This window comes from Macadamia integrifolia, chromosome 12, assembly GCF_013358625.1.
Source record: "Macadamia integrifolia cultivar HAES 741 chromosome 12, SCU_Mint_v3, whole genome shotgun sequence".
Lineage (NCBI taxonomy): Eukaryota > Viridiplantae > Streptophyta > Magnoliopsida > Proteales > Proteaceae > Macadamia > Macadamia integrifolia.
Window position 1 is genome coordinate 21497760 of NC_056568.1, and position 13900 is coordinate 21511659.

The 13900-nt window shown below is 38.3% G+C and overlaps 2 protein-coding genes across 2 annotated transcripts in view; one reads left to right on the forward strand and one right to left on the reverse strand.

Moving 5' to 3' along the window:
- LOC122058456 overlaps positions 1-13131 on the forward strand; it is an 18137-nt gene extending 5006 nt beyond the window's left edge. Inside the window, exons 5-14 of the mRNA XM_042621148.1 lie at positions 2058-2126; positions 3456-4079; positions 5461-5999; positions 6152-6216; positions 7437-7516; positions 7834-7938; positions 10264-10403; positions 10481-10609; positions 12377-12520; positions 12605-13131. Of these exons, the coding sequence (XP_042477082.1) occupies positions 2058-2126; positions 3456-4079; positions 5461-5999; positions 6152-6216; positions 7437-7516; positions 7834-7938; positions 10264-10403; positions 10481-10609; positions 12377-12520; positions 12605-12743 (2034 nt within the window). The 3' untranslated portion in view covers positions 12744-13131. The remainder of the gene's footprint in view (positions 1-2057; positions 2127-3455; positions 4080-5460; positions 6000-6151; positions 6217-7436; positions 7517-7833; positions 7939-10263; positions 10404-10480; positions 10610-12376; positions 12521-12604) is intronic.
- On the reverse strand, positions 938-1452 carry LOC122058457 (60S acidic ribosomal protein P2-like). The gene has a single exon (XM_042621149.1). The coding sequence runs from the start codon at positions 1446-1448 to the stop codon at positions 1101-1103; it is 348 nt and encodes a 115-aa protein (XP_042477083.1). The 5' UTR covers positions 1449-1452; the 3' UTR covers positions 938-1100.
- Positions 13132-13900: the final 769 nt, after the last annotated feature.

Genomic DNA, 13900 nt, shown 5'->3' on the forward strand with positions numbered 1-13900 from the left:
GGTGTAGGCGTTGAGGTAGGGTAGTTAACCTCACCTTTATCCCTTGCAACACCCACCTTAAACTTTTGCAACACCAAAAACTCGAGGAAAGTTGAACATATACCTTTGCACCCTAATGAAAAGATAATGCACCTCATGTGCTGTTTCACATTAACCCCGTAGAGGAGACTGACCCATCTTATGTGATTGCACTAATATTTAATGAATCTAAAAATAAATATAATCTATATATCAATATTTTATTGTTTTTAAACCAACATTGCACATTCTGTTCTGATTATGTAATTCCCTATTATGAACCTATTTACCTTAAGCTTCCCTATTATGAGCCTCCTTCCAATGGTCTTGGTTCAAACCTACAGGACCTCTCAATAATAATGACTGGCAAGATTCTCCGTGATGCTGCTTAGTTCAGCTGCCTTTTGATGAATTGTGTGTTTTATCAATAAAGAACTGAATTGGAATAGATAGGATACAAGCATAAAGCCCACGAAATTTGCAATACTATGGTCCAAACCTTATGCATAATTAAAAATATTGTTCAATGCGCTGACCCCTTGTTTGGCAATTGTTTCTTGATCTCATCACCTGACCTTGGAGCAGGGTTTTAAAACTCGGTATCGTGATCGGTATCGGTCACAGACGAAACCGATACGATATGGATCGGTATCGGTAAGGATCGGAAATAGTACAGTTTTTCCGGATTGGTCACCGGATCTGCTAGGATCATTTTTTTTTTCTTCTTCTTCTTTTTTTTTTCGTGCGTCTTCTCCTTTCGGTTCTTAGTTCTCTCAAGTGCAGCTGTTGGCTATGGAGAAGGAATCTGAAAAGATCCGTCACCAGCACCGAGTGGGTCTTGTCTCCGATGAGAGAATGTGTAAGCATTCAACCCCAGACGGAGAGGATCATCCTGAGAATCCTTGTCGAATCAAGGCGATATGGGAAAAACTTCAATTTGCCAGAGTCAAAAGATACATAGGAAGAACAAAAAACCCTCTAAACATCTGATAAAATAACCCTCCACTGACCAAAAATTCATCCCAAGTGCTATAAAATGGGAAGCAATTGGCTTCCTACACAAAGACCGACATCAGAATCCCTCAGTCGAAAAGACTAAAGCCCATGTCATCATCTGACTCCTCTTTCTCTTCCACTTTCTCTTCTTTCTTTGGCTTATCCGCAGCAGGTGCTGCACCACCCCCACTGCCGCCAGCACTTGCAGCCACAGCAATGGCTGCACCACCACCAGAAGGCACTGAAGCAAGCTTCTCCCTTCTAGATGCAATCAGCTCTGTAATATCTTTACCCTTAACTTCAGATAGCAGTAGCTCAATTTTATCATCATCAGCATCAGCCCCAACTGATCCAAGAATGTTCTTCAAATCGTCGGCAGAAGGGCTGGTGTTTCCGCCCAGAACAGAGAGCAAGTAGGTAGCGATAACCTTCATTTTTTCTCAGAAAACTGATATAATCAAATTATGTCACAGAGAGAGGGACAGAGAGAGAGACAAATGGCTATACGCGGAAGTCCACAACTCCCGTTTCTCTCTGATTTGCCGGAATTCCTCAAAGTCGTGGATTGTGCTGGAATCATGAGTTAATTCCTTGTCTGTGGTTATTAATTTTCCGCCGGTCATTGGGGGAAAGTATTCTGAGAAGAATCTCTCCTTGGGGCAAATTACAATTTTTCTAGGATCTTCTTCTCACTGAGTTGTAATAGTTTCTGTGACAGATTGATAAAGAATGTAGGAAGAATTTGCTGGTTAAAAAAAAAACAGATCAGGTCGGATCAGCTGATCCGGATCAGTATCCGATACCCAGGACGATACCGATACCCATCTCAGGATCGGTCAGGTATCGGGATCGGTCTCAGCCGATACCGATCCGACCAATCCGATACTGATACTTGAAACCATGCCTTGGAGAGTTGGCGTTCAATGAGAGAATTTATTTTCTTAGTTCCCCCACCCCTTTATTGTGTATTTCCATTTCCATATCATCCTTAGAATCTGGTTGATGACTGGGAAGAATATCCAACTGAGAATGTTTACTTGCAGATATCTCCAGGAGTCTGGTATTTTGGCCTGTTCAATGGCAATGGACCTACTAGAACGCAATCGAAAATGGTAAGTATCATTAAAATAAGCTTATGAATCCCTTCTGCATTAATTGTTCTGTAAAATCTTCCCTCATTTGATTTGATTATTTTATTGTCACCACAATACCAGCAATAAATAACCATTAGATAAAAGATTTGTCAACCAATAGCTCGAAAATTTCAGTCTAATATCGAAGTTTTAATCTTTATCTTAAACCACCAGAAACTTGACTGGTTTACAAAGTTTTGATCAAAATGGTCGAAATTCACTCATAATAGACGAAAATGGGTAATGCTTTCCAGTTTTATGGTTCGTAATTCCTATTGCATATTTCAATTTTTTTTTCTATTGAATTGTGTGTGTCATAGAACTAAATTATGTGTAGACTAGGCTATATAAGGGAAATGATAAAATATGCTACATCGTACTCAACCTTGGGTCTGAAGCCAAACCACCATTTTGGGTTTTTTTCTTATTCCAATTTAACATGTTTAAATAGTACTGCAAGAAGTTTCAGGGAAAATTTGCATCATTTGGCCACTGAAATGACCATTTCAAGTTTGCCTGCAAAATAGGCCAAATTTCAATCCCATTACTTAGATTTCGACAATATATTTCAGTTTCAATCAGGGTCGAAATCTTGATCGAAACCGAAATTTGGAACCTTGGTGTCAGCAGAACTTCATTCTTCAGTTGAGGTCAGAGTCATATATTGTAAGACAAAAGTAGCAAGAGTATTTTTTGGAATACTTTTTGTTTTTTTGTTTTTTTGCTAATGAGGGTGTCCAGACCTTTGGCCGACTCATCCCCCGGATGCACATATATGCTCCCACACATGCAAGTCAGGTCGGCGCCGGATCCTATGAGAACCATAGAAACGGTGGTCTGGCCCCAAGGGTGTAAGGGTAATTGAACTCAGGAGGCATGTTACCAGAACAAGTTACCAAATTGTTACAAGAGAAAAGGAGAGAGTTGGTTACAATCAATGTTTCACGTTGACAAGCAAGGGAAATTAAGGATTCTGAGTTTTTTTTTTCCTGCAGACATCTTTGCCACTTCATGTCTGTCACATGCTTTTCTGTTCTCCCTTCCCCCTGCCGCTCTTGGCTGATGTGTATCGACAAAGGCTTTTGCTTCATTAGAAGCAAAAGGTTGCTCCTAGAAACCATGGATGGGCGAAAACCTTATTTAGAATTTCCCTTGTCAATTCATTGACCTTCCTTCAGTCTCTAATGGATGTTTGAAGCCATGATTTCAGGGATGTCTGCCTTAGATCCATGTTATCCTGATTCTATCTCTGGCTTATAGTGAAATACACATAATCTATTGACTGCTACTTCTGTGGCAATAATGCAGATTTCTCGTGGCTCATCATACTCCTACAGTGCCAACATAAGTGTTGAAGGATGCACAACCATGACAATGTTTGGCCCATATTGCAACCTGACAGTTGATCCACTTTCTTGTGCAAGATCTGATGTCTATGGGGGTCCAAAAAATATTTCAGTTTCTGATGTGTACAACAAGACAGTAAAAGAAGTCATTGATTGCAGAAATTCTTATGAAGATAAATGCCACGGAAACGGTGAGCCAAAGATATACTCTTTGGAGTTACTAGGGACAGCAGTGCAGTTGACAATTATGGCTACAGGTGTCAAATTCAATCAAACATCCTCCGCAATTGGCACAGAGAATTATAGTGATATTATTCTCATGTGTTATGCTCGGCATGGTTCAATTCCACTGACAACATCACATGATTATTCAAGTGAGATAAGTAAAAAACCTTTGGTTATTGATTTACCAAAGGAAGGTCGCTGGTACTTTACTATTCAACCCATCAGTCAGTCATCCGTGCATGGGAGAATGGTAGAACGGAATATCAGCAGTAATGTTTGCTATTCTATGGAGTGGCAAACAATTGAATGTCCTGTGGGAAAGAGTGGACCAAACTGTACATGGCAAAGCTATATGCTGCAGGTGAAACTATTGATGAACATTTTATTTTTCTATTTTCTTCCATTTTGGAGTTCCCATGAGTAGTTTTTTTTATCAATCTTAATTTTTCAATATGGATATATAACCTCAATTGATGTATCTAAATCTAAACCCACTGTCAACTTGGGCAAGATTCAGAAGCCTGGTGAGCAAGCTCAGCAGAGAAATGACGAATCCGCTGAGTTTAACAGTGAAGTCATCAGGAAAGATGAGTGGTGTGTCTTTAAGCACTGAAAGGTAGAGAAGATAGGTCTTAGGTAGAAAAGAGGACAAAAACATAACTGCAGGAATTATTTCTATTGATGTGGTTGGACTATTATGGATTTCTGACCCTATTCTCCGTAGGGTCCTCTTATCTCTTCCTTCTCTGAGCTTGGGTTATGGAATAAGGAACTGAAAAGAAGTATCAACATGTCAACAACTGGTTTTATTATGGGACAGCTGATGATGTTCACATCAATCTATCATGCGCAGCTGCATCTAGTAATGGGTAGACCTCATACAGTAATTGTCCTAGTTTTATCATATCTTAATTCAAGTCCTGCTTCAGGGTTTGTCTCCTCCTTGGCCCATGCTGGGCAACGACAATCATCCACAAGGTTGAGTTTGAATGGAGCAAGTGGCTCAAATAGACCACCTCTCTGTCTGTGGGATACAAACGGGAAAGAAAAAGGATTGGACCATGAATCCCATTCCTTGATACATTGTAAGGATTGCCTAAATTGATAAAAGAAGCCTCACCCCACCGAATATATTCTATTGATTAATAAATAAAAAATGAAATATACTTGATACTTAGTTTATTTCTTTGGTTCCTTTCATTTTTATTCACTTAAATTGGTAGAAGTTCAGGTAGAATTATTAGGAAGCATTAGAAGGCCTTTTGGTTGCTGTCCCCCACCCCCATTTGTGATTAAATATGGATAGTTTACCTTTTCTGACTCCACTTATCTACTGTGTCAGTGGGCCTTCTGGGTTTCGACCAAAGGACAATATGCATCCCATGGGACTATTCTTGCTTGAGAAATGAAACAATTAATTATTTGTACTCTTTCAGTTTTCCTCCTATGAGTCTGTAACCTATCCATTTCATGGAGAGATATCCATCTCTTTTGTCAGTCATATGCACATATTTCCTCCTATGAATCTGTGCATCTCATTGAACTTGTTCTCCATATTTCTTATACTCCTATATAAATTCTTGGGTTATCAGAACTTGCTTCCAATTTTTCTTCTTGTTTTCTCATTCTAAATCATGTCGAATAGCCAGCTTATTTTTTCTATATCTTTTCTTACCGTTGATGCTTGAAGAAACTCATTTGCAGGAGTAATGTATTGACCTGCTGAGAATGGTTGTCTGCAGACGGTTCTTAGGAAAAATCCATCTGCTCTTTTTGAATCTTATTATTTGCCAATGGATGAAAAGATGTCCTTAGAGTCTGCTGATTTTCCTCTGGAGCCCCTTTTAAGCAACATCTCTGTTGGGAAAAAATTAGATTTTTCCTGGACTTATTTTATTCTTGACATTCCCCGTGGTGCGGCTGGAGGAAATATACATATCCAACTAGATTCAGATGCAAAAATGGACTACGAAATATATGCCAGATTTGGCGGATTACCGTCACTTGATAACTGGGATTATTACTATTCAAACAAGACGAGCTATAGCAATGGATCCATGTTTTTCAAATTGTACGATTCAAGTGATGTGGAGACCAATTTTTATATCCTATACGCTGGAGAAGGGACTTGGAGTTTTGGGTTAAAGCATCGAGTTCATAGAAGCAGTTATTCTGAACATCAAACGACTATGTCTATTTCTGTTGAGAGTTGCCCACAAGGATGCTCTTCTCAGGGAAGGTGCCACTCTGATGTTGAGGCCAGTGGATTGACCTTCTACAGGTTAAATATTCAGTTTCTTTTCTTGAGATCTCTTGAATGATTAGGTGTTATTCTGCATAAGGACTTCAGAGTTAGTTTCAGTTTTATACTATGCATGAGGTAGTTGCAGAACCCTTTATTGCTAACATTTACTACTTCTTGTTAATCCTCAGCTTCTGTTTATGTGATCGGAGACATGGAGGCTTTGATTGCGGTGTTGAAATCGTTTCACATAAAGGTAATTTTCATTCAAACTATCTTAGAACTTCCTTTGGTACTTTGTATATCTTTGGCAATAGATTTCTCATTGTTAAAAGATTACTGCAATCCCAAATAGAAAAATGATAAGTGATTGTGTGGTCAACTCAGCTGAAAAAAATGAAAATTTCTCCCAACTTCTCATACTTGGGTGCATGCCTTACCATTCCAATCTACTATCTAGGTTCATCTATCCTTTTAAACCTTAAAAATATCTCTTTCTTCTCTGGCACTTTGCCCAAATTCCTTTTCAGTCTTACGGCCTTACCTTGACCTTTTGCCTTAAAATTGCATAATATTTTATATCAACCGAACCATCTCAGTTGAAATACCTCCATTTTTCCCCATTATTGTTACCATGAATACACTCATTTTTCACAAAGTAATTGTTATGCATCGTTAATTTTTTGTAATGTTACTGTTTTTCTGATATCTGGGAGAAGGATCGATTCGAAGGTTGTCGATGCAGTGATTCAATGCCTAGTTATTTGGACCTCTTGAATTGATGTGTTGGTGGTGGCTATTCAACTACCAAAAACTATGATAATAGTTTCTAATTATGGTAGTGGTGCTGTATTCTGACAGCAATAAAGCTCTCAAATATGCAATTTTATGGTATGAGACATTAAACAAACACAACCATAAAAAGGAGGAAGTGAATTTTATTGTATTGGTGTGGTGAATACCAAGAAAAAAAAAAAAAAAAAAAGGAAAGTAAACTGTAACAACCATGTTTTGAGAGCTGAATGCATAAAAATAAATAAAGGTATAGAGTTTTAACAAATAACAATGTCAGTAGGCCAAAATGATTTACCCTTTAATAGCGTGACTAGTCATTCTTAGGTGTCCGACTTCTTGGTGGTGCCTGACTAATGCCCGAGTTGGTTTGTCCATGCCCAACTTGGCAGCAGTTTGATAACCCAAATTGTTTCTACATTGACCAGGAAATCTATCATAAGCTGGGTCTTATCCAATCTGTTGAAGCCACTTAATATGGGCTAACCAGTTGCCTTACTCATTGATAACACATAATTTTTCGAAAAGCATCTTAATTTAGAACAGTCTCTCCAGTGGGTTGTAATCAATCTGTTGTTCGACTTGGTTATCCAGTGGGTTGTAATCAATCTGTTGTTCGACTTGGTTATGCATCTAAGTAGTTCTAATAATTTAGCTATTGCATGTTTTCATGAATGAACACAGGGCATATATGGCAGTCCATTGCTCTTATTGCATCAAATGCAGCAGCCATACTACCTGCATTTTGGGCACTTCGTCAAAAGGTAAAGCCTACTTCTATGCACTGTTGTACTCTCTCTAAGGCTGGAAATTATGAAGAATTAAGGATCTGCCACTGAAAATTTTGTGGGACTTCTTGCTTTCTGATTCCCTGAATGCATCTTCAAATTCCAACCTTAAACCTGTGCTTTTTTTTTTTTCAGCAGAAACTCTGAATAGAATCTCAGTTCTATTAGTTCTAGCTCTCTTCGAATAATTTCTGTCAACCCATTTTTTTTAATTCCTTGGTTTTTTTTTTTTTTTTTTTTTACTCATGATAAACAATGACACAAACTCTGTGGACTTCTGTTGTTTTCTGTAGGCATTTGCAGAGTGGGTTCTCTTCACTTCTAGTGGAATTTCAAGTGGATTATATCATGCATGTGATGTCGGCACATGGTGTATTCTTTCCTTCCATGTTCTACAGGTAAATGGGTTGCTTCTGTAAATCTTTAGGTGAAAAATTCAAAAGAAAGGTTGAACAATTATATGGAGATGAAGTTCCCCTTAATGAATAAGAAACTAAAACTTCATTCATTTTTTTTTTCTCAATATTTGTTTGGTCGACTTTATCCATGTTGGACAGAATATGTAAAGTTTATTTACATTGGGAAAACGACAACCAATGGGTTTAATGTAGTACTGTAATTGAATGATAAAAAAGATACCAAAACAGAATCAAAACACCAGAATAAAATCCAGATTTAGGGAGAATATTAATAGAGACAAATCAGATGGTCAGATGGCCTCCAAACTACAATTGATTTCAGCAAGCAATGGGCAGAATACGTGCTGAAAATCTTAGGTTGATCCAAGGGCTGGATCTAAAGATGAGTCAAACCTAGTTAGACTAGGAGAGGGGTATAACAGTAATTTTACCACTCAGAAGATAGGAATAAATAGGTCAATTGATTCTGAATGTATATCGTGAATCTCAGCAATAACATATTAGTTAAACTAGTAAATCAACTCAGAGTTCAGAGGACAAAATTAACTCGAGATAACGGCAGTGATGTAAGGTTGGATTACACTTAGGTAAACAACCCCAATAAGTTGTACACTCCAACACAATAAGCAGTTTTGGTTCACAGATCAAGGAACCAAAGAAGATTCCACAGAGACTGAAAGTAGAGATATTATGGAACTATCACACCTGGTCTTTTAATGACTTGAACGGGTCAGTAGATCCTCCAAATCTGGTGAGCAACATGTCCTTCTGTGGGCAGCAACAGGCACTAGAGGAAACCCTGACTGAACTAGGGTTTCAAGGGCTCAATTGGGAGATAGTCTGCTGCAGCTCCAGCAGGCCTCTTAAGGCCTTCAAACTAGGGTCGAAGATGTCCCCCAGGACCAGGAACAAAACCCTAAAAGGGCTTTGGAATCTGGGTGGCAGGCTGAGAGAACCAGGGAAAATCGATTAGGGTTGGAAAACCCTGATAATGGAGAATTTGATTCTTGGTCCTTGCTGAACCAAAAGCTACTCTGTAGGATGATATTCTGGACCTCAAATTACCTTCAATAAACCCTTAAACACTCTCTTACAGCAGTGAAACAAAGAAGAAAATAAGAAACCAGGATGGAGTTGGGATAGATGTGGTGGGATGATGGCTATTTCAACTTGGGCCTCTCACCCATAGCTATCTCAGTTGTTTGACATCCTATCTCCGGAGTTGAAGCAACATTGGCTGCAATTCATCAATTCTTCCTTAATTCTAAAATTCTCAGCAACAATCTCTCTTTTATAGAGAGGACACAACCTTACAAAATAGAAAGTAACCAAAAGGAAACTAACATAAAAATGGAAACTAGTGGACTTTGACAACTGAATATTGACTTGTACTTTTTTAAGAAAATAAAAGAGGCAATAATAGGGACTTCTAGAAGACTAACTCTACTCAGCCAACTTGTAGTTTGACTGGTCAAACACAAAAGACAAAAGACAGCTTCTATGGAGATCACAGGACACAAAATAGAAGCTTTTGGACAGCAGCTGCAGGCTGGATCGATGGCTCTGTTGGGGAACTTCTAGAAGGCCAAAGTAGGAAAAAAATTATAGAAAAAATATGGGCCTGCTTTGCTGGTTCGATGGATTGCAGAGGTGGACCAGCATAGGACAAAATTGGGGCCAGCAATGGCTGGTTCGATCAGCCTAAAGGCTGGATGGCTGGCTGGCTTTCTTCCTTCTTCTATAGTGTAGGCCAGCATGGGTGTCTAAATCCAGGCAGAATAGGAATATTGAAACAAATCCAGATCTGCAGGTCTGATCTGAGGGAATTTCTGGTTGAGTTCCTCCTTTAGGTTTCAGAACAACTCCTAAAAATTTGAGGATGATCCAATGGCTGGATTCCGTCAATTGAAATTCGTGTCAAAAAAACAATTGCATATGAATTCCAAATCAGAGTAGGAAGTGCAGGAAATTTTCAGAACAATACTACCTTGCTTTAATGTAGAAGATAATGAAGAGCAATAGGAGAAACACCCACACTAGGTAGTTGGACAGATAAAAAACACCAACAAGCCTTGATCGAACACAAGGATCTTCACCAATGGAAAAGAAGAGCAGGAAAGGCAGCTTTTCATTAATCAAAATTCGTCTCCAATGCTGAACCCCTTTACAAACTAATATGGAAAACTCAAAAACTGACTCTGACCCTAAAAGTTCTCTCTCTCTCTCTCAGAATGCTTGCTTGATTATTCTTGTAACTTTCATTTCAGTTTGCTAGTAAATATATTAACTGGAATATGGTTTCAGTTTATGGACTTCTGGCTTTCTTTCATGGCTGTTGTGAGCACTTTTGTGTACCTTGCTGATATTGATGAAGTTTCCAAGAGGACAATCCATACATGCGTGGCAATTCTTACAGCTCTTATGGCTGAAACTAGTGCAACCAGGTAAATGGATGTGGTCTTACATATTCTTTTTTGGATTCATTGTGGTAAACTGTTAAATGTAATTTGTCTCTCTGCAGGTCTGCCAATATCATTATTGTCATATCTATAGGAGCTCTAGGCCTTATCACTGGATGGCTGATAGAATTCTCTACTCAATATAGATCAATATCTTGGTCACCAGAATTCTGTGTAAATATTCCTGAAAGGTGTGTTCCCTTTACCTGACATTATGCTGGTTTTGTTTGAAATTTATGAATCTTTCTGAGCACTGATTGAAGTTAGATGACCTTTGAATAGCTTTCTGATTACTGATTATTCATCATTTGTATTTAGATGACCTGATTGTGGTGTGTACCCATTGAAGTTTACTCAAATTTTTATCCTCAATCGGAGTAGGAATAAAAAAAACACAACCAAAAGTGGGACAGGGTTTAATCATCCCCTCCCCTCCAACCCCCCTCCTAACAAAAAACAAAAGTTGTCTCATTGTTAAAGGGTTCCCATCTCAATTATTATATTGCAGAAAAGGGGGGGGGGTCTTGAATACTCAGTTATTGGAGGTTCTTGTGATCTGGTGTTAGCAAGTGGACTTTTTCACATAAATACTGGTGCTATTGGTGGAACCTGCCAATGAAACATTGTGTTAGACTTGACGACCCCCAAAAGAGTAGGATTTGAGGACTAGGATGGATATTTAGGAAAAAAAAAATGAAACTCATAAAATATTCCATGTTACTCCTCCCAAACCAAACTTCACTTTCCATCCCAGAGTTGAGTCGTCAACTCTACAAGCACATGCACATTCACCTTTCATAAACCAATGTTGTAGCAGATACTACAAGCTCCCCAAGTCTTTTTCCCCCAAATAATCTTTGATTTCTATTGCTTTAATTCCCTATTGATCACATGAGGAACCATATCCAAAAGTCAAACCTTTTTCCCCAACTTTAGCATTTGGAAAATTAGGGGTGAGGATTTCTTGTATCCATTAGATTCATCCAGGCCACACCAAATTGGTTTTGAAAAACAACTATTACCTGTGAATATCGAATTGACAACTAATACGCATTTGCAGATAACGCATCTACAAGCAAGCTAACCAGAAACCTCTTTCTTTAAGAGTTCAAAAGTAAGAACCTTTTTCCATAGCCCCCACCCTAGCAATGACTTTTAACTTCAAGAGATATAAAAAAACAATCTCTAGGAACTTACGGTAGCTGGGTTTATGTTCACTCCCTTTAACAGCCGTCCTCGAAATTCCTCTATTATAGTTGTGAAGATGTGAATGATAGTTATAAATCCTGTCAAAGAAGTTTAAATTTCTTCCAAAGTTTGAATTCCAAAACAAGCTACCATTTGCAGAAAAATGTATATCATTATCTCCCCCCCCAAAAAAAAAAAAAAATCCACAGCACCAGCACACACACCCAAGAAAAAAAGGCCAGAATTAAAGTCCAGTCGCAGCTCCTATACAGGACCCCCCCAAACATCCACCAAGCAACACACACAAAAAAAAAAAAAAAAAAAAAAGAAGGCCAGATTATAGAGTCCAGGTCGCATCTCCTCAAGATATCCATTCCTTAACCCAGTATCTCCCCTCCTGAACAAGAAAATTTTTGACCCAGACACAGTGAGTGCTGTCTTAGCGTTGGTGTCCACATTTCCAATTTATGTAACTCTTATTCAAGTGTTGACCCTAGCAGTTGAGGCTGGATCTGTCTGGTAAAACAGGGTTCTAGCATCCCACTGAAACCCCGATCACTCAAACAATTCAATTATCCCTTGGTCGTTGTCATGTCGTATTTGTGACTTTGTTCCAATGAAGAAAAATAGAAATGAAATGAAGTAATATGGTATTTATGTGGTTATGTCCTGGAATCTTTATATATATTAGAAGTGGGCAGTGGAGAAGTTACCCATGGATAATATATTACTCCTTTCCTTGAGAAAGTTTAGGAATTTCTCTTTTGCAGATGGCGAGGATGGCTGAGCCATTTCTTTGGGACATTGCGCAAACGTTTTCGCTGGCCTTTTATTGTCATGGGTTTTGTTGGACTTTCCATGGCTGCAATTAGCTGGAATCTTGAAAATAGTCAAAGTTACTGGATTTGGCACAGGTATAATGCGAATAAACTCTCTCTCTCTCTCTCTCTCTCTCTCTCTCTCTCAACCCCCTTTTTATATCTATAATGGTTTTGCAGTGTCTGGCACGTCAGCATTTACACATCTTCCTTCTTTTTCCTGTGCTCAAAAGTAACTACCATAAATGATGAAAGCGATGTGCCCGTGGACACAGAATATGAGTTAACTCGGCAGGATTCATTCCAAGGAAGAGAATAACCAAGTGATACGATTCAGATGTCCCTAGAGGGATAACAATTTTGGTTACTACATAGTAGGAACAGTTCAGCTTCAGAACCCAGAAGTAGGCTTTGACCGCATTCAACCTAATTATATTAGTTAATTATTAATATATATATATATATATAATATATTGTACAGCTTAGTTCTTATATTGTACAGCTTAGTTCTTACTCCCTAATGAACTGTTCAAGATATAGCTGTTGATAAAGATGACCAGTTCATCTTCCTGTCCATAATTTAATATATGGTATCGGCGATTAATATTAGGGGAAAGGATTGGATAAATGTAATGAAAAACATGGCAAGGGAAAGGATCTTTCATTAAAGTAAATGTCTCAGAGTAGTTTGGCAAGTTGTTCTGTTATATTTTTAGTTATTTATTTTCTTGAAGGATTAAATCTTTACTTGTTAATTTAAATTCTCCACCTCAACCCAACCACCTGTGGGAAGTTGATGCCCTTGCTTGACTATATTGCATTATTTTATTAGTTCTTTGGTGCTCATCCTCCACTTTACTGTACAGCAATGCATATAAAGGGACTAATCCTGTTCTGTTATATAGAGAGATTCTTTACCATTTCACATTTTTAGCATTCTAGAAATCATGAGACCAAGGTAGTTTCTCGCTCTGTTGCTAATGAAATATGAACTATCCACAGTTCACATTTCCCTAGCCAAAACTCAAATCCATATTAGGGATACTCAATTTTTTTTTTAAATGTTTTTTATGGAATAAGTGACCTATTTGATTTGGTGGAATGTATTTTCGATGAGCGGAAGTAGATTCACAATGAGAATCACCTTGGAATTACTCGGTTAGTGCTCTATATCTAATATGTTTTTTTTGCCCATACTGACCCCACAACCGCATGGACCACCAGGTCATACCAGGGTTGAATGAGAATCATTCAACTTTATTGAAGAGCAATAAACACCCCGTGTGAGTGGTCCAAGGTATGCCTAGTGAGAGTCGAATTTAGAACATCTGAATTTACGGCTCGTATCAAGTTCGTTGCTCACCAACTGCGCTACCCCCTTGGCTATCTATATCTAATATGTATATCTCCTATTATTATGAGAAATCCTTTTCTTCCTGACCAAATCAACCCTAAGAAAAATATGATAAAGCCAAG